Source organism: Boleophthalmus pectinirostris, unplaced genomic scaffold (assembly GCF_026225935.1).
Source record: "Boleophthalmus pectinirostris isolate CB_2022bp ecotype Guang Dong unplaced genomic scaffold, ASM2622593v1 HiC_scaffold_17, whole genome shotgun sequence".
Lineage (NCBI taxonomy): Eukaryota > Metazoa > Chordata > Actinopteri > Gobiiformes > Gobiidae > Boleophthalmus > Boleophthalmus pectinirostris.
Window position 1 is genome coordinate 18,255,810 of NW_026571115.1, and position 24,198 is coordinate 18,280,007.

The 24,198-nt window shown below is 39.9% G+C and overlaps 2 protein-coding genes across 3 annotated transcripts in view; one reads left to right on the forward strand and one right to left on the reverse strand.

Annotated features, from left to right (window-relative positions):
* baiap2a (BAR/IMD domain containing adaptor protein 2a) overlaps positions 1-1,370 on the forward strand; it is a 69,035-nt gene extending 67,665 nt beyond the window's left edge. For both annotated transcript variants that reach the window (XM_020933014.2, XM_055152766.1), the window contains one exon: positions 46-1,370. Coding sequence is in view for 1 of the 2 variants with exons in the window: in XM_055152766.1 (XP_055008741.1) it covers positions 46-115 (70 nt within the window). In the remaining variant the exon portion in view is untranslated. The remainder of the gene's footprint in view (positions 1-45) is intronic.
* Positions 1,371-1,505: 135 nt separating this feature from the next.
* On the reverse strand, positions 1,506-23,451 carry aatka (apoptosis-associated tyrosine kinase a). Its single transcript, XM_020934004.2, has 15 exons — positions 23,342-23,451; positions 23,120-23,240; positions 13,764-13,897; positions 11,257-11,398; positions 8,868-8,947; positions 8,540-8,658; positions 8,117-8,201; positions 7,905-8,038; positions 7,449-7,533; positions 7,248-7,369; positions 6,989-7,138; positions 3,748-6,709; positions 3,125-3,284; positions 2,855-3,058; positions 1,506-2,746 (listed from the first exon to the last, which is right to left on the reverse strand). The coding sequence occupies exons 2-15, from the start codon at positions 23,199-23,201 to the stop codon at positions 2,718-2,720; spliced, it is 4,488 nt and encodes a 1,495-aa protein (XP_020789663.1). The 5' UTR covers positions 23,202-23,240; positions 23,342-23,451; the 3' UTR covers positions 1,506-2,717.
* Between the last annotated feature and the right edge of the window lie 747 nt (positions 23,452-24,198).

The window sequence follows — 24,198 nt, forward strand, 5'->3', positions numbered from 1 at the left end:
TCCTAACTCTTGCTGTCCCTTACCCCACCCCTACTCTCCCCACAGTGACCGTGCTCTGGAGGTGTACCTCCGGTCTACCTTCAATGACGACCGATCTGCACCCATCTTCTACTAATCTGCCCGCTATTCTGTAATGTTCACTGGTGGGCATTTCTCTAGAAAAGAGCAGGAGAAAGTGAGGTGTGTTTCAAAGAATACTTTCTTTACAGTGGACTGCCACTCAAAACCAATCCTACAGTTAATACAAGTATACATTGAGCAGGCAGAACATTATGACCACATATTAAGAGAATCCCAGTAGTGGATTTATTTTAGGTTATTTTTGCCAGTAATAAGTAGGCATGTGGATTTAACGTTCACCAAGATTTCGCCACTTGGTTTCGCCAAGTGTCACTAAGTGTCAAAATGTGATGGAACTATACAGTGGATGGAGCAAGCCTTGTGGTCTCTAAAAGAACAGTGCTGAAGCCAGTGTGTGTGGGATTGGATAGTCAAGTTAATGTTACTTAAATTGTAAAAATAAAAATAAAAAAAATAATTATAATAATAAATTGTATCAAAATTCAGTGCAATGTTGTTTATTGGGGCAGGTGGTCATAATGTTATGTCAGTGTACTTTTTTAAAAACCTTTTATTATGGATTCAAGAGGCTACTAGATTTTATAGTAGTGATGCTAGAGCGTTACAATAAACTGCACTTCTACTGGAAATACTTTACAATTACTAGACACTGTATAAATGGCGTTTGGGAAGTCTTTCTGTTACTAAGCAATCAAAGTGTACAATTGTGTTAAGTGATAGCACTCAAAGCATTTACTATATTGTGATACAGTATACCCAGTGTGGGAACTGTGCCTTTGACTTATGCAGCTTCAAACCACTTATTTTCTGACCTGGTTTAAAGTCATCTTTTTTTATTTTTATTATTTAAGTATTAGACCTTCTGTAAATTATATTTTGTTTTTATCTTTTGCATAAGACAATTACAGCACAAAACAAATTATAGAGCAGAATTTCCTCATTTAAAATTATCAGTGCTTGCAGTAAGTATTAAATCTATGAACTGGGTTTTTATATATTTTAGTTTTGTGGGAGTGGTAGCTTACTGATAAGATTCAGTATTATCATGTGATTTGGTCTTTTGCTCAGTATTAAATATTTGGGAGAGTCACCACATATATCTTCTGCACATGCTGAGCAATATGATCCTGCTATGGACAGTAGCACAAGTACAAAGTTAAAACCGCTTTTTCTAAAATGTTTTGCTTTTTCTATAGCTTTCATATTTGTTTTTAATTGTTTGTTTCATATCTGTACTGTACAGTCTAAATGTATCTGTCCACAATAAATGTCTATGGCCACAAATGTTATTTATGTCTTTGTCTATGTTGTGTTAAGTGTCAACTCAATATATCATCCAGTCAAAAAGTAAAAATACCCAATTAATGTACAGGGAAAATACAAAATATTTCACATAAGCAGGTAGTGAAAAGTATTTGCATTTATTGTGACAGAACAACAGCCATGAATGAGGAGAAATGGAGACAGCATCATTTTACTCACAGCACATAGAACAACTCTCCTCAGCTCTTCTCCAGTGGTCAGCCATTCAAGCCAATGGGCTTTTTTAGGATCTCTTTGGCAAATCAGATTGGAGAATAATGACCCAAAATTGTTTTACATAGATATACAAAAGTTGATCCCATTATTGACTGGAGAGCATGAGGGAGTTGTTATTACAGCTGTCGTACTTCAAGTCAAGCTACTCGCTACATATCAATGTCAATGTAACATTCAAACATTACAGTGAGATGACCTTTTGTCTTGTATGCACCTCAGACCTACCATTCAGCATATGGAATATAGAATACTTCTGTATGAGGAACATAAAACTGTTCATAGTTCGGTTTAATACTGGCCTGTTTAATGGATTAGTTGCACTGTCATCCTTCTACGGGGTGAAAAGAGATGGCAAAGCAAATCTCAAATATCTCAAAAAAATATCTTAAATGTTTCATTATTTAATAGTAATGATATAGATTGATTGTTTTTTAATATAATTCAATATGAGCATTTGTTATCAAATTGGGATCCTGCTAAAAACATATCCTTAACTACTGGATGAATAGTATGTTTCTTTGCCATTCTGAGATGAAATGTCAGTATGGATAATTCTCACTCAAGGGTTGTCTGTTTTATCAGGTTGTACGGTGCCCATAGCTTATGAAAAAAGTCTATATGAATTTTAAACCATTTGTTTCAGTTCTGTCCTGTTCGATATAAACATGTTGAGTTGTTCAAAGTAACCAAGACCACTATCTCACACTGTGACCCATGACAACCATTACATGGATTTGCACTATTATGAAGCTATGCTCTAACACACAATGTGTAATGTGGATGGGTGAAGCATGTAAACAAAGGCAGCCAATGAGGGGAGCATCTAGAAATACTAATCATTATTTTCACTGCTAAAACTACAATGCACTTTGTTGTTTTCTGCAAACTATAGAGCATTGCAACAATGTTTTTTTATAACCTGAAAACAACAAGGAAGTGTGCAAATCATCTTAACAGTGGTCACTACAGTATGAGGCACTCTCATAAAGGGTCACCAGGGTCTAAAGGCTGATAAAAATAAAACTCTTTAAAACATTTAGACAGAATTATGCTGTTGTCTGTGTTGAGTTCTGGGGTTTTCTGCTATCCAAAATGGCTCAGTCATTCAGGCTGTCTTCAATAGATTCTGGAAATTTAAAAATTAATTATTAAATGGATTTGGCTAAATGATCAAAAGTAAAGACATTTGGTAAGTCATACTGTAAATGAAAATTGTTATAGAAAATATTTTTACCTGCTACTGAGCTTGTGTTGGAGTCAGTGACATGTGTGATTGAGAATCGTGACACTATAAAACGATTAAGGGCCACAGAAGAAGGTTTGGGAGAGTCTGGACTGTTGGGACTGGACACTGGGGAGGAAAGGGTCTCGGGGTGCCCATTAGGGGAAGGCAAGTTTGGCTCACATGGGACATCATCTTCCAATTCATTTGGCTCACCTAAGCAATTGAAATTACAAACATAAAAAAAGTACACAATACAATATTTGACATGTTACAACCTACTCTTGTCATTGCTAATCTCTTCTGTTTGTTCAAGAGCAGTGTCAGTTGGAGCAGTGGTCTCGGGGTCTTGTAGAGGCTGGTAGACGGGAAGTTGTTCTTCTTCTGGAGACTCTGCTTCAGTGGCAAATGTGTAATCAGAAAGTTCTCCAGTTGGGCTTTCCTAAAAGGTGTAGTGGGAAGGGCATTATTCCAAAACATCATGTTTAATGACAATGAAAATGACTGTGTGATTAAGCAAAATAAGTATTTATACACTCTTTAAAAAAAAAAAAAAATCAAACTGTAAAGACATCTTTAAAGTACAAAGTTTAAAGGTGCACAATGTAACTTTTCTGGTGGTGGTCCATCACCTGCTTGACCTGTCTCTTATTACTTTCTTGCTTGCAGTTATTTCCCCAAATACCTTGAAAATCATTATTACTGTGAGTGAGGGTTAGTCTCCACAAATATAACCTGCAACTTGGCTATTTGGCTTCATGTGCTTGTCCCCATAGAGATAAAGATAAAGTAAATGCTATGCTGTAGAAAAATCTTGGCCAAGCGATAGTATTCCTATGGAGACGAGTGAGTGGAAGTTCCTGAAAAGCTACATCGTGCACCTAAAAATATTGTTCTCACCATACCTGATCAAAGAGGAACACGGTGACATCATCAAAGAAGGACACTGCTTTCTTCTTCTTCTCCAGCTCCTCACAGAAGGACTGTGTGAGCAGCGTGGGCATCTTCAGGAGGCTGCGCAGGTGTCTTGCTCTGCTGCAGTCACTCACCACCACAGGCACCATGCTAAAATCCTCCTCACTCTCCTCGCTTTCCTCCTCCTGGATGTTATATGTTCTCAGCTCTTCATCAGATTCACTGTCATCTGAGTCGTACTCCTCCTCCGCCTCCTCTAGGGGCGCCCTCACGTCCTCACCACACAGTTCTAACAGAGAGGAGGAAGAAGACATGTTGGCAGGACCGTTGGAGGACTCTTCACAAAGACTGTCCTGTGAATCAGCATCTATGTCTTCAAAATCTTCTTCATTTATGGTCACGTCAGCCCTCTCCTCTTCTTTACTGATGCTATTGATTTCTGGAATCTCCTCATCCTCGGTAGAGCCATCTGTATTTTCAGTAGGGGTATCTTCATTCAGGGTACAGTTTGATTGCAGTGAGTGATCAGGTAGTGCATTCCCAGTTTTCCTCCCATCTTCCTGATTGGATGAACCTTCTTGAACTGATGAAGATGGCTCGGATACAGAAGAACTAAGCTCCGAGGGTAGTTCCTCCACAATTTGTTCTGTTTCCAATCCAAGTTCCTCATCTGCAGGGGCGGACTCTTTTGTTAGACACCCACCCATCTCAGGAGGAAAAGGCGACAACATGGATAGCCCTGGAGTTGTAAGTTGTCTATTACTAACTTCTACTTCAAAATTAGTTTTAATGTGTTGTAAGTCATCATTGAATTTTACAGCATCTTTGACAGGCTGTGTCTTCTCAGGGTTTGAAAAGAACCTGTTTCCATCTTCATGCGGACTTCTTTCATTTTCATAGTCTGAAAAATATGCTGAATCTCGATATGGGTTTTTGTCTGTCAGTGGTTTCAACTGTATCTCTGAAACACTTGTGGATAACTCTTGATCTAGTCCCATTTGCAAAACAAAATCCTCACAAATTCTAGGACTCTGGTCATCTTTGAACAAGAACTCTGGGGATTCATTATTTTCTGTGTCATAGCCACTGTCCAGTGATTTGGGCAGGATGGGCATGTTGAAGTTGTCCGGACTAAAGGCTTGTTCCATGGAGGAGGACAGGTTGAGAGTGTCTACTGAACCAGGTGTGCCATTCGTGTTTTTTATTGGACTAAGTTCTTCTTCTTCAAGATTGGCATAATCAAGGTTATAGTCTGAAAAAATGCCTGATGTGATGTATGTTAAGTCATCATCTTCATCCTCGCTGTAGTCACCAAGTCCAACCAAACTAGTTGTAGGAACCCTAACCCCACTATCCAATTCTCTCTTGCTGTCCTGCAGACTTAAGTGGATCCCTGCACCATCCCAGGTTTTCTGTTTATCAACTAATCCAGAAGATGAAGATTTTATGAAGGATGTTTCTGGTATAATTTGGGGTTCAGAGTACAGTCTGTCACCAGTGCAGGATGATTTTGAATTTGTTTCCTTGCCACTCTTAAGATTAAACGCACTTGTGCCCATTTGGGGAACAGGTTGCTTCATTCCTTCATGATGAATGTGAATATATGAATCCACTCCACCTGGGGTCTGTCTTTCATCTAATGGGCCACTAGACTTGGAGCTCACAAATGTTCTAGTTGTGGCTTTAGTTAAAGACCAAATGTCTGTTGTGTTGACATGATACTGGAGGTCGAGATAGTTGTCCCGACCAGTGCCTGTGTGGTGGACATCAATACTAAGGCTGTTGTTGTTTGCCGAGTGGTTTGATGTCCAATTTGTGGCCTCTCCTTCAGAGAAAAGGTCATCATTGTTTACTTCCCTGCTGCTCCGTCTACCCATTAAAATGCCATCATCTGACTCCACATCAATGCTAATGTGGTTAACAACAGGGATTGTTTTTTGAAGGGGGTCCATAGAATAACTGTTACTCGCTTCTAAATAGGGGTCACAGAAGCCTAAACTAGGGCTGCTAACGCCTACTGAAATATTCATGGGAGCATCTAATCGCTCAATGGGACGTACACATTGTGTTCTTGACTCTGGTGACATGTCTTCATCAGAGTGACAAGGCTGCCGTTCACTGTAGACGACACTAGATGAGATGTGCTGTGAGCTGCATTGATCATTTGGGCTGGAGTTTTCCCTCCCCAGTGGTTCCATTGCTAGCTGAACAGTGGGACTTGAATCTGAATCATAGCAGGTGGATTTGAGGTTATTCGCTGTGGACCAGTATGAACTGGACTGAGCCTTGGATGATGTGGTCTCAGGAGACACGCTGCAGGCTTCCAGACCAGGGCTATAGTCTACTATGCTGTCATCAAGAGTGATATTACATTCTACTGGCTCCTCAATGCGAATGTAGTACTCACTGCTTACAGAGGGGCTGTGAGCGCTCAGGACTGGGACCACCCCTGGGTGTTCTGGTTCATAGTAGGTGGGACTATCACCCCTGCACGTGCTTTCTCGGCATGAATAGTAAATGTCCTGATAATGTGGGTTTCCCTGCCCAAGTGGCCCACTGGTAGATGATGAGCAGTATGGCTGCTCTGCTCGGGCCTGTTCCCATTTGTACTCAAAGTTGAGCCCCTGACTGGTCTCAGTAACAGTCAGCAGGTCATCTCCGGAGTCTGAGTGGAAGCTGTCTGTGAAGTGTTCGAGAAGGGGGAAGGAGGAAGCGGAGGAGGCCAGCTCCACCTGGGTTTGCTCTAAGGGGGTGGGGGTGAGAACCAGAGCAGATGAGGAGGTGTGGGTACTGCTCCCCAGTAAATTGGGTCTCAGTGCATTCCAGCGTTGTTCAAAATCCTCCTCTGCTTCACTGGAGCCTTTAGCACACAGGTAAGTGACGAGAAGGTGCACCTCTTCGCTGCTGGGTCTGAGCTCAGGCTGCAGCCAGCAGAACTGCATCACCTCATACCTAAACAGTAACAAGCAAAAACTTTGTTTTTATGCTCAAACTTTGCACACAGCAATTTCCCAGAGAGGAACAATTGATTTTTGGCATGATAAATGAAAGCAGCAGATTGTTTTAAGTCAGCACTTATACCCATACCCTCGAAGCAGTATAAATGCTTTTATGCATTTACTTCCGGTTTCTATTCATTCAGTTTGAAAATGGTAACTGTTTATCAAAAAATCATTATAGCAGACAAACTATACTGAATTTGTTAAAAAAATATATCATAAGTAAACTGACCAGCGGTCTAACAGGGGAAACTGGAGGTGTGGCTTGGGTAGTTTAAGCTGTTCCTCCTTCACAGCATAGGTCAGCACCTGTCGGTCTGAGAACTGTCTGTAGGGCTGATTTCCTAACTCAAAAAGCTCCCACATGGTCACGCCCAATGACCTGGAATATGAGATTTAATACATACATAAATAACTTATACATAAAAGGAGAGGCTGAATTGTTGTTGTTGTTAAAATACAATATTACATGATCATATCTTTTTACTGACCATATGTTACTGCTTTTGGTTTGGTCTACAACCAGCAGATTTCCATGAACTTCATCTATGAGTTCTGGAGCAATCCAACGAAGAGGCACCCAGATCTGATCTTGAGTTATGTAATAATCCTCCTGTGAAATGAAAGCCGGATAAAAATTTACATTTACATGTTCTGGTTGTTGCAGCTTCAAAACAGTGCCAGAGGCTTACCTTGTATCGGCTGTGAGAAAGGCCATAGTCCCCAATCTTTACTGACATTTCTGAGGTTAGCAGGCAGTTTCTGAGAGCTAGGTCACTGTTGGGAGTAAAACATTTTCCACCAATATGTAAACAAGTCTGCACTAACATTAAAATCAAATACTGTACAGTCCCAGGGTTAACATGAACTTTTTATCAGTAAAAATCAAATAGCGTTATTTAACTTGGTAACAGCAAACAACTTCTCACCCTCACACCGGGTAATCCATTTTTCTGCATCAGATGGTTGAGCTCAAGAGACAAGGGCTCACCCACAGCAACAAAATCACTGATGCTGGAGTTTTCTTTAATTACTCAGGCAGCACCAGGATGTTGTTGTAGAAAGTGGCCAGCAGGTGGTGTAATTGCCAGATAAAAGAACTGAAGTCAGCAAAAGGGAAAGAGTAGTACATATAGTGAGGGGTTTACCTGTGAATGAAGTTGTGTTTGTGAAGATGGAGGAGTCCCGAGGAAATGTCACACACCATCCTCTGAAGGATCAAGGGGTCAGGGGTCTCGGACTCTGCTCCCTGACAGCTGCGGAGGTAGTTCTTCAGATCGCCCTAAGTGTACATCTCATGGAATTAATAGATTATTCTATCTACAATAAGCAAATAGTCACTGACTTTCAAGACTCATACCAGAGGACAAAACTCCATGACCAGCAGATAAGGAGTGACCTCTGTGCATTGTGCCAGGCACATGAGCAGTGCCGGATGCTGAAGACTTCAAACAGAAGAAGGTGACATACGGGGATATCGAGCATTTGGTTAATTGGTAATCATGATTATTCAGGTCACAATATAACTGTAAGATCTAAGTAATTACAATCATGAAGCAAAAGTATGTTATTTCAATTCAATCTAGACTCAAAAAGTAAAACTACATGTAAAGCCTAAAAGCGTATATTAAAAAATGGTAACGTATTAGAACCTGGGAAAAAGGGGAAAGAAATCAATAATTTCACTGTTGTTTGATCATGATGTCAATAACTGTGAATGATTGTCTCATATTAGATTATACATGCACAGAAAGAATAGCTGTAAGCCTAATGTTAAACGTACCGATATGGTTGAACCTCCTCTAAGAACTGTGTCTGTTCCTGGACACTGGCACTGGCCTTGAGCTCCTTAACCACCACCTGGGTGGTGCTGAGGCCCGCATTGACTTCACCCAACAAGACCTAACGAAAAGATCATCAGTTTTCAACAATAAACCTCTTGTGAGATTTCATTAGTCCACTGAACCGTGATATTCAAATGTGAAAAGTAAGGAATGTTAGTAAAATAAAATAAAACAAAATATACCTCACTATTAATAAATAAGGTCACTGTAAAAATGTTTTCACACCAAAACACATAAGAACCACACATAGATATTTTAGTGATTTACCTTTCCAAACCAGCCATGACCAAGCTCTTTCAGATAAAGAAGGCTGTGGCGACCCAGATCTGAAGATTTCAGTAGCTGGACTAAATACAGACAGAAGTGACAGACAAAAAGAAATGTTGTTTAAAAGGCAAATAAATTAACAGATTTTCTCACAGGTTTGCACACAATTTTTACCTCCATGGATCTTCATATTTCAGAATGGAAATGATGGTGATGGTGATGGAGCAGAAGAGCGGCCAGCCACTCTGAGCACCGTGACAGATACTGTCCCATGAGAGCCGGTCCCATGCAGGGATGAAGCACAGGTTGAGAGTGTGAGAACCAAGTGGCCAGGACCCTGGCCCCGGCCACCTCAGCCTCATTGTGTGTGTGAGAGAGTCGGCAGGATTGAACCCTGGGAGCCCTCACACAGCTGAACAAGCTCACCATGTCGCCTGTGCGCTCTGTACACGGCTCATCCTCCAGCCGGTGTGCACACAAACACACGCGGGCCACAGCTGTGGAGCCAATGCACATATCCACAGTCTCCATCAGCCTCGGTCTAAAGCAGAGAGAGCAGAGATGTGCTGCCCTGCTCTGAGACCCCGAGTGACCGGCTCGTATGTTAGTCCTGTGCTATTTGACGCTCCGCTCAGAGTGCAGCCTCAAGACACCCAGCAGTGACATAAGGCCCACATAATGCCCTCCTGTCACCAGGACAGCCACATTCCTCAGCCAAACGGGACACAAACCCTGCACTGTCAGATGCAGAAAAGACCTCTGTCATACTCACTATCTCGCGCCCCCCTCCCCCCTCCAAGGTCCTGGTGCATGCCACCACCCGTCCCATTCTGTGTCTCCTCATTTTCTCACAAACCCGCCACTGTCTTCTGCCCATAATGCCAGTCCTCCTCTGGTGCGTTCCACGGACAATTCAAGCCAGCCTTATGTTCACCCACTGGGCCATCAGCCTAAATCAGAGCCATTGTTGGGCCCCACTCACTCACACGCTCACGCTGTTTGTGCTGGTACCAAACACACACGCACATACACACACTGCAGAGGGGACACAAGGCCCATTTTCTACTGGAACGCTGGTCAGAGGTTGTCACGGTGATTACAGGCCCACACTTTTCTGAGCGTCCCTCCCAAATGGAGAATTATTCCAAATGCGGAATGTATGAGTGAGCATTCCCAAACCCACTCAATACATTAATATAGTTAAATGGTGGGCTCATACAGTCAAACATTACAAATACAGGCTTTGATGCATCATGCCATTTGGGTCTGAAAGCTTTACACAAGCTCTTGAATAACATTATAGCAACAGATTTATATGACAACAAACTATACTTAGATTTAACTTATTTTTACATGCATGATCTATTATTTTTATTTAACTATAATTTATTTGTCAGTATTGAACAATAATATAAGCTGGGTAGAAGAGCTTGGGCTGTTTCCATTACTCTATTGTGGCCATAGATCTAGTTACGTCTATTCATCACTAAGATATGCCTTGACATTTAACATGGCCATAGTAATGTAAATATATTAAAGATTTTTACATTTTTATACTCATGAGTAACATTCTGTTTTCAAGGAAATGTATGCACATCTTTTGTCTCACAAAAGTGACATTCTCTGTGTGCCCCCAGAATGCATGCATTCTATCCCTTGCAACACCTGGACCAATCAGACCACGGTAACTATGCAAGACAGAGGAATGACTCCTGATTGGTTTAGAGGATGAAAGCCAAGTGTTGCCTCCTCCAATGGCAGCGAGAACTTACAAGTTTTAAGTCCCGCCCACCTGAGCACAGCGCAGTGAGTCATGCAGGGAGCGGCAGTAGGATCCCCACACTTACTCAAATGGACACAGTGTAAAAGGCAGAGTGAACCAAAGAACAGGCTGTGCTCTATGTAAAAGTTTATAAATGCCTAAAATTATACTATGGTGGGAAAATATGACAGCTGATTTTCTTCTTTTTTAATGTAACAATTACATTTCTAACTTTTGTTTTACAATTCTTGTCACAGTTAATGCACAGCAGTTGGTCTAAATGTTACACAATGTTGCTTGTCCCTTATGTGAGAGTGTAGAATAACAACCAGAATGGAATGTTTTAACACCATGAACCCTTAGACAAATATAACATATACGTTAAACAAGGCAATGATTATTATACACTTCTTCACTTCACAGGGGCAGTAGCTTAGCTGGAGCAGTTCACTTGTTCAAATTTTGCTACCTACCTCCCTGAGCAAGACACTTTACTTGCTTTAATTCTAATGTTGTGAATCTAAAACTCTTTGAACTGTTATAACACAAAAGAAAAGTGTTGATTAACTTCAAATTGTTCAACTCTGGTTCATTGTCACACACAAACATATTTTTTTTCTTTCTTACTGGATCGTCCGGGCTGCTTGGACACTGGCAGTGACACCTCAGTGAGGGGCAGGATGTAGACCTCTGGACCATTGTGTGATGAGGGCGGGGTCAGTCCGGACAGATCTGCCTGGTAGTCCTCTCCCTCAGTGTTTTCAAACTCCTGGAGTAGACACACACACATACATAGTCACTCACTCACAGCTGTCCCACTGCTGACACCAAGTGGGAGACAATAGCTGGACTGTAGAGGCATCCACGCACACAAGACACGCCCACCTCCCAGCACAGATAAATCATGTATGTTGAGAGGGGCATTGTACTGTGACTATGGGTACACTGTGGGACACACACTAATGTAAACAGCTGCTTACACACAAACATGCTTCTCTTTGTGCTCTTTGTGCTGTTGAATCATGGTATACTCTAATGCACACTATAGAAAACATTATACCACATTATACATAGTACTCATGTTATATGCAACCATTAATGAATCATGTTTTGCATTTTACCTCACCTCAAAGCTGATACCATTTCATTTGGTGGTCAGTATGTATTGGTTTTAATTGTTAATTCCTGCGTACAATTTCTAAATATTTGATTGAAGACACTGTGATTAAACATCAGCAATAAACACTGAACAGAAAATAACAATAATATTGCAGGTCTTTCACTTTTAGAAGGCTAAACAAGGCTTTCAAAGCGCTACACAGTACTTATTTTTATTCCATATGACCCGCTGGTGGTAAACTACTACTGTAGTCACAGCTGACCAGTGAAAGCACGGCTGCCAATCTGTGCCATCAGCTCCTCTGTCCACCACCACTGACCACTCACATATGCACGGTGTTCACACAGCAAGGTAGGTGAAGCTTAAAGCCTAAAAACACATACAAAAGTATGCAGTGGTCCAAGTGAGTTCAAACTAGCAACCTAACTTGGAGTAGCCCGAACAATTAGTAGATCAAGAAGATAATTGTAAGTCTCCTATTTATCCTTAGGAATTCTCACTTAACAAAGTGTGCCTTGTACAGTTCACTGGAGGGCACATGGATGTCTACTGGGTCTTAACTAGTCCTATTGAGTATTTGACTCTCTTTAAGGTCTTGAATGCCATACATTGAAAGGCAGATTGTTCTTGAGGATTTTAGCTATGCACCCAGCCCAGCATCCCCTGTCACAAAATGAGAGTCAGAGATGTGACAAGACTGAAAATCTTATATTTGACTTCAGACATGCTTGTCTGAGTACGTCCTTAAACATCTTTCAGACTACTTAAGGAATGTGTTTATTGTGTGTTTTTCATTCACAGGATCATTCTGCCACTCTCCGCCTCAGAGCTGCTGTGAAAGGCAGCACCTGGCTCTGAGTCAGCTCTGCAACGCTCTCCTGAGACCCTTCAGACTAAAAGCATTTAATACCCACAGCCCCAAACACACCATGTACGTCCATAAGAGCTCTATAATGGAAAGGAATAACATCGCTTTTTAATGGAGCAACAATACAGTTTAACAACAGGAATGCACAGAGCTTTACTGACAGGCTGGTCAGAGCTTAGTACAAAGGACCTGGAGTGTTTGTAGTAAAAAGTGTGACAGCCTCAAAGATTTAGGATCAAGTGACTTCTGGAACCATCTGGAAAAGTGCTAATTGTTATTATTATTATTATTTTATTATTATTATTATTATTATTAGTAGTAGTAGTAATAGTAGTAGTAGTAGTAGTAGTAGTAGTAAAATTATTATTAGTATTATTATTATTATCAAATATAGATTACCAGTACATATGAATGAAACAGTGGCTATACTATTGAAATTTCCTTTCATGTATTTATATATTACTCAACACATATTCATAAACAACAGACAAATTAATGGAAAAAATTTACATTTGATTACTTCTACTAAATCTAATATTTTATAGTTTGTTTCAATAAAACTTAAAATTAAGATGAGTCTATGGGAATGCCAATGTTCTTAAATTCTTTGACTATTTCTTTTTCACTGTGTGCCAAGAAAAGGTTTTTAGTTTAGTGAGTTAATCCTGTAATACAATTACAAATTAATAAAATTTATGACAACCATTGCTATTAGTATGAACATTAATAGCTTACTCTTTTGTCTCTGGGCAATAGAATCACTTATATTTTGCAGTCTTTCACAAGTCCCAGCAGAAAAATCATAGAAAAATGTATTGCCTTCAAGGTAAAATTGTTTTTATTACGTTCAGTTTTGGCAGAGTAGCAGCGTATGGACCTCTTCTCATATGGCGTTGTTGTTGATAGCTCTCAGAAGCTGCTCAAATTGGCATAAATGTTTTTACAGTATCTGATCAACAATAGCAACTAAAACATCCACCCACAGCTAGACACAAAAGACAACTGTGCCAGCATTGATTTGATGAGCGCATTTTTTGATTCAATGTGCCAAATACATCACTAAAATCTTCAGAATAAGATGATATAAAAATGTAAGTGTATCTGGGCACACTTGGGGGTTAAACCAGCAGAGGGCAGCAGTTTCACCTTGAACCCAATGTCTCCCTTCTTGCAGCAGAGGCAGGCCAGCATCAGGAAGACGAAGGTGAAGAGGCCCGAGAAAGACACAGCCACCACAGCCAGTGAGGACGGCCAGGAGAGCTCACTCAGCGGTGCCCCATCTGCAACACAGCCACATATAACATGGTTACCTAGGTGACAAGCAAGCAAGTCAAATGGTACGGCAGCAGGCAGGACAACAAGAAGTAAATATGTAATAAAAGGTAAATTATTGGACACGCTGTTTATTTGTAACCATTTCATGAGCTGCCTAGGGGAACAGCCATGTGACCCTCATTTGAATTCTTCTCAGTCTATTATTCGTCTGTATAAGGCTGTGTGGTGTGAATAGGAAGTGATCCCCTGTGGCTTAATTACACTGTGCTCTTTGAATCATGGAGGCAAGAAGTTTGATACTACCAGTAGATGCAATTAGAGTTTGGATATTCACTTTTCAACAAACACGAGAGAGACTAATTAAAATGTTTAGTGCAAATCTACAACAGTATAGTAGTCCACTTACTATGAGAAGTATTACAACTACATGATTTATCACTATCACAATTCGAATAGCCTGGCTGCAATTACCAAATTAGAATGGTTGCCTTATTTGGGAGCTAGGATCGTTATGTCCTATTGATTCAATTTCTATGTATGTTTGAAGCCTAAGAAATATAAAAATAAATGTTATCTCTATTATTTTTGTGGTAATTATGAAATAAACATAAATTATTCAATACCGCTGCCTGTTCTCTGTTAGGATATCGCAGACCTAGGCCATGTTGGAGCTGTTTTCTTTCATATGTGTCACTCACATATTGAGACACATATGTGTACTGTAAAGTGAGGGTCGTATTGAATTATTAAATATTACATTGAGTATTGTTGCATCCCTACTAATCTATCTGTAAGTCCTCCTGCCTCCTGGACAGGTGTTTCAAGGTAAACAAAATGTAAAAATAAACAATCAGTGATCAGAATACTTGTGTCTGAAATAGTCTGATAGACTTTAAAAACACCGAATAACAAACAAGACTCATTAAATGTCAGAACTTACAATAGAAGAGAAAGCATAGGCATCATTGTGGGGCACTATGTTTGTGCAACATGATTTTATATTACCTTAGAGATTTCTCCATCCTTCTTATACTAACTCCAGGTGCTGCTTTACTGCAGCGTGCACATGTAATATGCTGCATAAAGGGCTGAGTCTCTCTGTAACAGGGATCCTGCAGACATGAGCCAAGGAACAGTACACATTGTTCCCAGTATGTTCTGTAAGCTAAAATCCCTGGTTCTAACTTACAGCTATAACAAAGGGACAGATGAACAGCCAATGCAAACAGGACAGACCGAAGCTATGAACCTTTCTAAGTGTGAAAGTGTGTGGGCATGCAGCCACCAACACATTACCATGGAGACTACTGTAACAGGGAGCAATAAAAGTCAAACACTGATAGCAAGCAAAGATATCTACTATGAAGGACATTTTATTTACTCATAGTGTTGCCAGTGCTCCCAGTTATCACATCACAAAAGACAAATTATGCAAAGTCAACATTTTAACATTTTTTCCTCATCATGTAATAACTCAATGTAGATGAATGTATGCATGTTGTGCATAAGTTTGCATTGTCCTGCTTTTGAGGGAGTGATTCTTTGAAAAATATAGACTCTAACATAGAAATACATTTAATTAGCTCCTTGGTACAATACAACAGAAAATCATTTATGCAGTTTTATCACTGAACCCATTTTGATTATGAAGCCATTCTAAATCAATATTTTGATTTACTATAGACAAAATGTAAAATAATAATTCATGTATGATAGTTTTATGACTAAATACAAGGAAAAAAGCACAATATACATGACAATAAAAGCAGACAAATGCCCAGTCCCCAGCTGAACTTTTGTTGTCTTCCAGTGTCAAATTGAAATGAGCAGAAGAAAAGGAGAAGAAAGGAGTACAGAGGAAATGTGCAGATGGTGCCAGATGACAGGAGCTGAATCAGGGGTCACAGTGACTCACGGCTCATTCAAGGACAGCTAATAAAACAGGACAGTACACATGAGGCAGGTGAGCGAGAGCCTATTAGGTCAACCGTCATATTTCTGAGTATAGTCAATACCTCTGGTCACTCTTCACTTGAGAGAAAAACAATATGTTGAGGGTACAGCTTGTGTCTTCAGTCCACTGAGGGGTGCCTCATCAACTCTGTGTTATCTTTGTTGCTGTAGTGGACTTAAAATATTCCTGGCATGTGCATCATTTAACTTATTTAAAGAGGGTATGGCAACAGCTCTAAGTAGAAGCAGAAGTACTGGTAGGGAGAGAAAAAGAAAACTCTAGGAACTGCTTTCTCCTTGTTGTTGTTTAATTTGTCTTAACTCTGTATCTGTTTTGTAACCAGAGTTTGTTCTAAAGTAGAATAAAATCCTCAATACTACAAATATTATGTGGTGCTACTACCAATTTATTACCAATTTATTTTTTTAAAAGGTGACAAAAGATAATTTTTGAATAGTTTGCCATAATATTGTCAAAAAAAAAAAAAGTTAAGTGGCATACTCAGAAAAAATAAAATAAAAATTGCCATTATTGACCAACCCTACAAACATCTCCAAAATTAACAATAATCTATAATCTGAAGAAACTGCCATCAAGAAGTATTGTCACGTACTCCAACAGCATATGGTTTATGGCATCTATATTCCCTGAGTAGAAGTGAGCTCCAAATGAGTGACATGCATATTTTTAAGACACTGACAACGTTTGCAAATCGAAAATAAATACATAAAAGCCATATTTACAGAGAGCATGGCATAACAGCAGTGTTTTGCTCATTACTCATAAACAAATTGGTTTCCAGCTCCATGGATACAACATTTCGATCCACGGCTAATAAGGCTGCAAATCGAAAAGAAGGCAAACTCTGAGCCAGCCTCATGAAATTGCAGGAAGGAGTGACAGAAAGCAATAACAGTAGAAATATAGAGGATTGTCCTACAGCAAGGGACAGGTAAGCAGAGAGACGACGGGTTAGCTGTGTCAGAATGTAACTGCATGTGTGCTTGTGATAAGGATGTGATATGTGGGACAGCTTTGCATGGCTGCTGATGGTCATAAATAAAGTATGTATCCGGCAAAGGTTTTCCACTCCTGCACTGGATAGATCTATTCAAATAAAAACTTATTTCCCTACATTTGAAAACACAAGGTGAACAAACTATGCATAGTATACAGAGAAAAAAGAAATGTAATTGATGTTTCCATATAACAATACTGAATGGTCACATTTGTACAGTGCTTTTCTACCGTCTAGGCTCTCAAAACACTTGACATCAAGAAACCACTCACCCATTTATATACATATTTATATACTTACATACGCACACACGAGTTGACGCGTGTTTTGCCCAAAGATACAAGAACAATACTTTTCAATGGGAGTGGGATTTGCACAGCTAAACTTTGCAATGGATAAGTGGACGAACACTTTACCAACAGAGTTACTATCGTCTAAGTAGCATTTGAGCCAATAAGATGGTGATACAATGATTTGAAAGAACAAACATTTTGAGATATGAGTGGTTCACATGATGAGCTAAAGCTGGCTATGTGGTTTAATTTGAGTCAACAGACAAGTGCTACTATAGTTAGACGTGTTGAGGTTAAAGAGGCTGGTTTCGATAGAGAGGTTTCATGATTACAAACGTATTGCCTCACAGTTTGGTCGTCTACACAAGAATACAAATAATCCACACTCTTCCCAGTTCTCATGTTGATTTTGTCCAAGCATGATCCGAGAGCTGGCAGTGCTGCAGGGGCTGCAGAGTGGGCACAGGGCCAAACTCCACACCACTGCAATCAAATCATCTTTACCCAGAGCGAGGGATAGAGGGGGTAAGAACATGAGATGTGGACAACCATTTGAATCAATACAATTAAAGACAGCATGCCTTTCAGACAACTTGAGTGATACAGTCACATACAAACATTGCCTACATATTCTGCATACTTATTACATCAAAATCTATATTTGAGTGGGTACAGATAAGCTCCCACTCTACATTGAGGACATTGCTGCAGGGATGGAGAGCTCCTCCAGCTGCCTCTTTTGGGGAGTTTCCTGCTGCGTTGAGAGTTATGACACTGAAAGATAGTGTTTAGAATACTCACACAGAGCTGCGATAAAGAAACAAATTGACAATTGAAGAGTTGCAGTATTGGATGTGCTCAGATCCTGTCCCCAATCGCCACAGCAATTTGGCCCTTGACTCTGAACACAATTTTTCCAGTTGCCCTTTATATCACCTAAAATATCACTTTGTACACTCAGTGGTCACTTGCTTTGTAGTGTAACACCATCTAACAGCAGGGGCCATGATGAAGTACCATCAGGATTATTTTTATATTATATTCTGTAATAGCCTATTGATTTATGCTCTTATGAATCATTGTGTAATAGAAAATAACCAACTATCATCTGTAATACTAGCTAGACAGGATATATTGCTGTGTATCGTATTGTCTGTATATTTGTTTTTTGTTTTTTTTGTTGTTGACTTTTATATGAAGCACTTCGGTCAGCTGAAGCTGTTTTCAATGTGCTTTTTTCAGTTCTTCTCTTTCACATCCCTTTGCGTTGCTTCGTTTTTAGCCAAATCTATGCATGTTATTATATTACTATTCCAGATAAAAAAACAAAAACACTTAGAGATACTGTGGCCAAGAAATTGCCTTTGTGATTCCCTTGATTGTGAGGTCTATTACTCACTCATGGAACTAAGATCAATTTTGCTGTCAGTGTGTTGTGAAAATAATAAATGGAAGAATCCAAAATGAGTGGACAGCACAATATGAATAATGGTAGGGTACGTTGCCTCAATTACCCACAATTAACACCTTTTTTGTCTCTCTCCTGGAATTGTGTGACTCTGTGCAGATGGGAGAGGGCTGTTGTGGCCAGCAGAGACACATGATAACTGTCATTAGCTTGAAGGGGGAGGGCAAGCTACCACAGATCACTAAAAGTCTCACACACACATTATATAATATCACAATGGTTGTTTTGAAGATATGTCAAATCGTAACATCAAATAATATAGATTTATCAAAAACAACATCAAAAACAATTGCTTACATTCAAAATAAAACACAATTTCAATGTTTCAGTCTTTCAAAGGGATTATGTGATTTTTCTCATCTCCATTTCGTACAATATGACATTTAAAGGAACAGTGTAGCACATTTTTGATGGATTGCCTTATTATTGTCTGAGTATAGCCATTAAAATAATAAATATTCATAATTGTTTTTGTCAATATAGCTACCCTAACTTGTCCAAGTACAGACTAAGACAAAAAAACAGGTCTAAACCAGGACCTTATCACATCAAAATGATTACTTCTTGTTGAGGGCATCCATCCATAACCCCCCTCCCCCAGAAACCGATTTTACATTGCTACGATAAATCCAACAAAGACCAGAACAGTTCCATTTACTTTTCCATAATAATATTTCTTCTATCTATTAATCATTTACAGATTATTATTGATTTTCACGCTCAGTCTCTGCAGTAGCTTGACACATGCTCTGCCTCGGGCTAAGTACAAATTGAATGCATGTGTGGACCATAAGCAGACATGCAAAAATGTGCTGGAGACGACATTTAGTCTCATGATACACACAAAGGAATTCCTGTATGTCTGTGAATTCCAGCACGTTTAAGACTGCATCCCTTTACTTCATTCATAATTGCGTTTCCATTTTGTATGACATTTTCTATCAGCTAAAACAGGACCGAAGCATACCCGCCTTTATATTTGCACAGTGAGACATAAATGGTTCTCCTATAGTTATTACCTCCACTTCATTCTTATTCAAATTTCCCCAGAGGCAGACTTAATGTAACTAAAGTGCTCGCTGTTACAAATAGAGATATAAATAATCAATACACAGCAAGGGACTAGCTCGTACTAGACCAGTCAATAATGTAGAGACACTACTTCACTTATTGCAGCTTGATTGGTTTATCATTGTCATTGGTTGCCATGTAGATACAGAGGTTTTCTGCTTTACTATGGTGTGCTGTCACCCAGATCAGCAGCAGAGCACAAGCTGGCACTGCCACCTCCAGGCCTCAGTGGAGAGTGATTACAGACAGCCTTGCACGCTCAGCTGTTTGGATCAGTGTATTGTATCTGCTGTCCTTCAGATCACTTCTAAAACCTGTAGTTCAAATCACCAGTGAACAACCACATCAATGCGCGATATTAGACACAAACATTGTAGTATGCAATGATAAATATGATCTTGACAATTACATGTCCTTTAATATGGTTCAAGAATCAGATTCACTAATGTTGGACAACTACAACCAAAGCAACAAACCAGTTGTCACTCAACTAAAGCAACAAGCAAATATATGAAGAGTAGAACAAGGAAAAATCTGAAACCAGTCTAACACTAGTACATGCTAAAAGGGACTATGTAACACTTCTGGTAGAAAGTCAGCCATCAGCTTGTTTCCGTGGAGATGTTAATTTGCCTGGAATGTTCCACAGTATGGTGTTTTCCATAAAGACCATAGATACAGAACGGTAGATCTCGCATTCACCTTCTTGGCATGCATTAATACTGCCGCCATCTTGGTACAAGGGTTCCATGGTCTAAAGTATCACTGAATGTCATTTCACCAAGCTTTTTCACAGTATCAGCGAGCAAAGATGCCGGACTATTGTGCCGCATATAGACTGAACCAGGACTAAATCAGGACTGAACCAGGACTGAACCAGGACTGAACCAGGACTGAACCAGGACTGAACGAGGTCTAAACCAGGACTGAACCAGGACCAAAGCTAGGACTGAACCAGGACTGAACCAGGACTAAATCAGGACTGAACGAGGTCTAAACCAGGACTGAACCAGGACCAAAGCTAGGACTGAACCAGGACTGAACCAGGACTAAATCAGAGGACTGAACCAGGACTGAACCAGGACTAAACCAGGATTGAACCAGGACTAAATCAGAACTAAATAAGGACTGAACCAGGACTAAACCAGGACTAATCTTGGACTTGTTCGGCTCTGACCTGAAGTCTAGCTCGGGACCCAGTCCGTTCCCAGGCCTGGACCCCAGAGACAAGCAGGTGATCCTACCAGGTGAAATTACAGGCCAAATCTGTGGAGAAGTAATTCAAATAAGAATATTTTTTTCAATAAATACAACACAGACGAGTTTAATACCATACAGTGGAACATTCTAGGAAGAAGCCTATGGCAGATCCTCCGCACGCACGCACACACACACACACACACACACACATTGTAAAATCAACATTATAATACACATCAGTCCACACCACACCACACCACTTTAAGCTGCTTCTCATTATGTTATGTCACCTGCTAAGACGCCTCAATAACTTGGGAGCTGTCCTTGGTGCTGAAGACACTGGTACCAGGTGTGAAGTGAAAATAGTCAGTGATGCAGAACCTCACATGTGAGCACAGATCTGGTCATCCATGTGCAGGTCTTACATAAGGACCACAAGACAACAGCAGCGGCCTCCTCTTCCTTCCTTGTTCATTCGTCTGCAAATGTGTGAACACATGTCACAGTGGTGGGCACATGTTGTACCCGACTAGCCCCCAGTATCACAGAATGAGTAAAAGGACTGCTACTATTAAAACCATGTGAAATGTTGCAGGTTTGTAAATATAGATGTGAGTAGGCTATAATTGGGTTTTCTGTGCCCCTGCTGTTTGAACAATAGAAGAATGATTGGTCCCTTTCGACACACCCCTTTCTGTCACCTAGGCAACATTACTTCTCTATCCTATTACAGGAATGTATCAGATTATTGGTGACATCTTGCACTTGGCTGCAATGTACATCGCTATGACATAAGCTGTTATCATTCTCCTTATCTCCTCCCATAAATCTCAAAACACATACAAACTCTATATAGAACTACAGATGTTTTAATGTCTGAAAAATATAGGTTGCAGAAAACCAGACAGCATTCAATTACAGATGCTGTATTGCTTTAAATTAAATGATACAACATTGACCAGTGGTATCATATTGCAGCATACAGGAAAAGGAGGAATGTCCACAAGAGACACATTATGGCTTCTGTTACTGCTGCTTAAATCTGACCAAAACTGGCAGCACTCCCTTTTGACAGTAAAGGGTCAAGAATTGTGCTCATATTATCAAGGAAAGTTGAAGCAGGGTCTCTGCTTAAAATTGCAAACCACCTCATTTTGCTTTTTCCTATAGAAAAGTCAATATGCAGCGAAGCAACACAAATGATGGTTAGATCGGTTCAGTGCTCCTTAGTTAAATTACACTGCTATAACACAAGGCAACATAAACTGGCAACTACTGCTGAAGAGGATGGTAGAAGACAGACACAGACATATTTGAAATCCCTGCGCAGACAGTTCATCTCCTATTATGTCCAATCATACACTAAGCTATGGCCATATCTCTTGGCATAGGTTTATTACGAAGGTTATAAGACATTGCATATTAAAATTGTTCTGTTATATGCATACAAAAGCCAATTTGAAGTGAGGTAGCGGATGTTTTGAGTGGTTGACTGTTTTATGCTGTTAAATAACATTTCATTAGATTTTTGAGCAAAGAAGTGACTGTCAACTGCTGACAATTGGAGCAGATGATGGTGAGGACCCCGGACAGCAGCATATCAAAAATCCCTGAGACCGTACAAGTGTGCAGGGAACAGATAGAGGCTGTAATTGGAGAGGTATGCTGGGCTCAGTGTCATTGGTATGCTAGGCACACTGCAGCCTGTGCGGGGACTCTCTCATTCCTGTTTACACTCACACACGCTTATTTATTCTGTCTTAATTCAAGTCCTCACTGTGTCTGTCAATGCAACCATGCCTTCTTGCACTGTGGTCCTGTAGCACTGCAGCAGTAGCACCTGGAATACCCTTTGCCTGCTACAAGGATAATATCAAACAGAGACAACCATAAGATTTAGACCTACTAGCCTTATCACCACACAACACAACCATGTATGCTGTCAGAAGGTCACCCCTTTACAAAGACATGCATTGCAATTCTAAGTACATATTGTTCATATGCAGAGAGCTGGCATACATGTAAAAGTGCACAGATACGCGCAAACACAGAGAAAATGCCTCTTTATCTGTAATGTTTTTCTACATAGATGCCATATAGGAGCTGGGAACAATGACTGCTGCTGACTAAAACCATGACACCACACAGAGGTAGGCTTAACAGCAATGGCATCAAAAAGATACAGCGAATAAACTGGCTTTCTTTTGGACTGTTTGTGATTACCTGTATCAAAGTGGGAGCTGAAGGCAAAGCTGGGATTGAAAAAGGCTGAAGACATGACAATCACATGTGGGGCATAGAGCATCCTCCTCCTCCTCGGCGCGTCGGAGAAGACAGCTGTAGCCTGGACAGAAAAAGGTCAAAATAAAATTCCAGTTTTGAGCGCGCCTTTTTGACAGAATAACAGAATGGTGACTGGGCACGCAGTGTTTTCTTCCATCCCACCTTTTAGAGAGCCACAAAAATCTTGTACACATCAGCTGGTGAGCAGAAACAGGAAAACAGCGGGTTCCATTTTTCTTGACACCTTGTCCCCTCACGTGTCAGAATTAAAGAAGAAATGTTTCACTGAAGAACCTCGGTCACAGATGCGCATTAGTACACGCTGGGTTTGCCTCAGAAGGACTAAGCGACAAACTGCACCATTGTCAAACTGAATGAACTTCCAGACTTTTCTCAAATAGCAATTTCAAAATAAAACGTAGTTTTATACATTTTATTAGCTTTTTTTTATTTTGAAGACTAAATTGTGCGTATTTCCGCTTACTGCTGGACACTTTACGCAAGCTTCTCCAAATTATTTTTAGTGAGTTGCATTTCTCATCTGTTAGAGAAAAAAATAATAAAATCTAATGCAAACTATTGTTCATGTAATATGCAATTAATTAATAGCCTCCTTGCTTTCTGGACGACAGCCGACATAAATTCCGGTTTTGACTGCAACATTTGGAAAGGATTTTGGTAGGTTTGGTTTCACGTTGTGACCACACTATGGTGAATTTTTCAATGACTAAATCTGAATTTATGGATTATCATACTGTTGCTATTTAAAAAATTGTGAGTGAGTATTCTTTAATGATGTTGTTTTACTTTATTAGAAGAGTTTAGTTTTCTTTGTCCGCTAGAGAGCAGCATTGCTTTAAATTTAGGGTAAACCTCGTGACTCCCCCTAAATTGCTTTTTACATTTTTAAATGGTTATTTGACATTAATATGCACCTATAATCTAATAGAGTTATGAGTTCAGGTGTTGTTTATTATATGTGTCAATGATATAGAAAAAAAACTTTTTTTTTTTTTTTT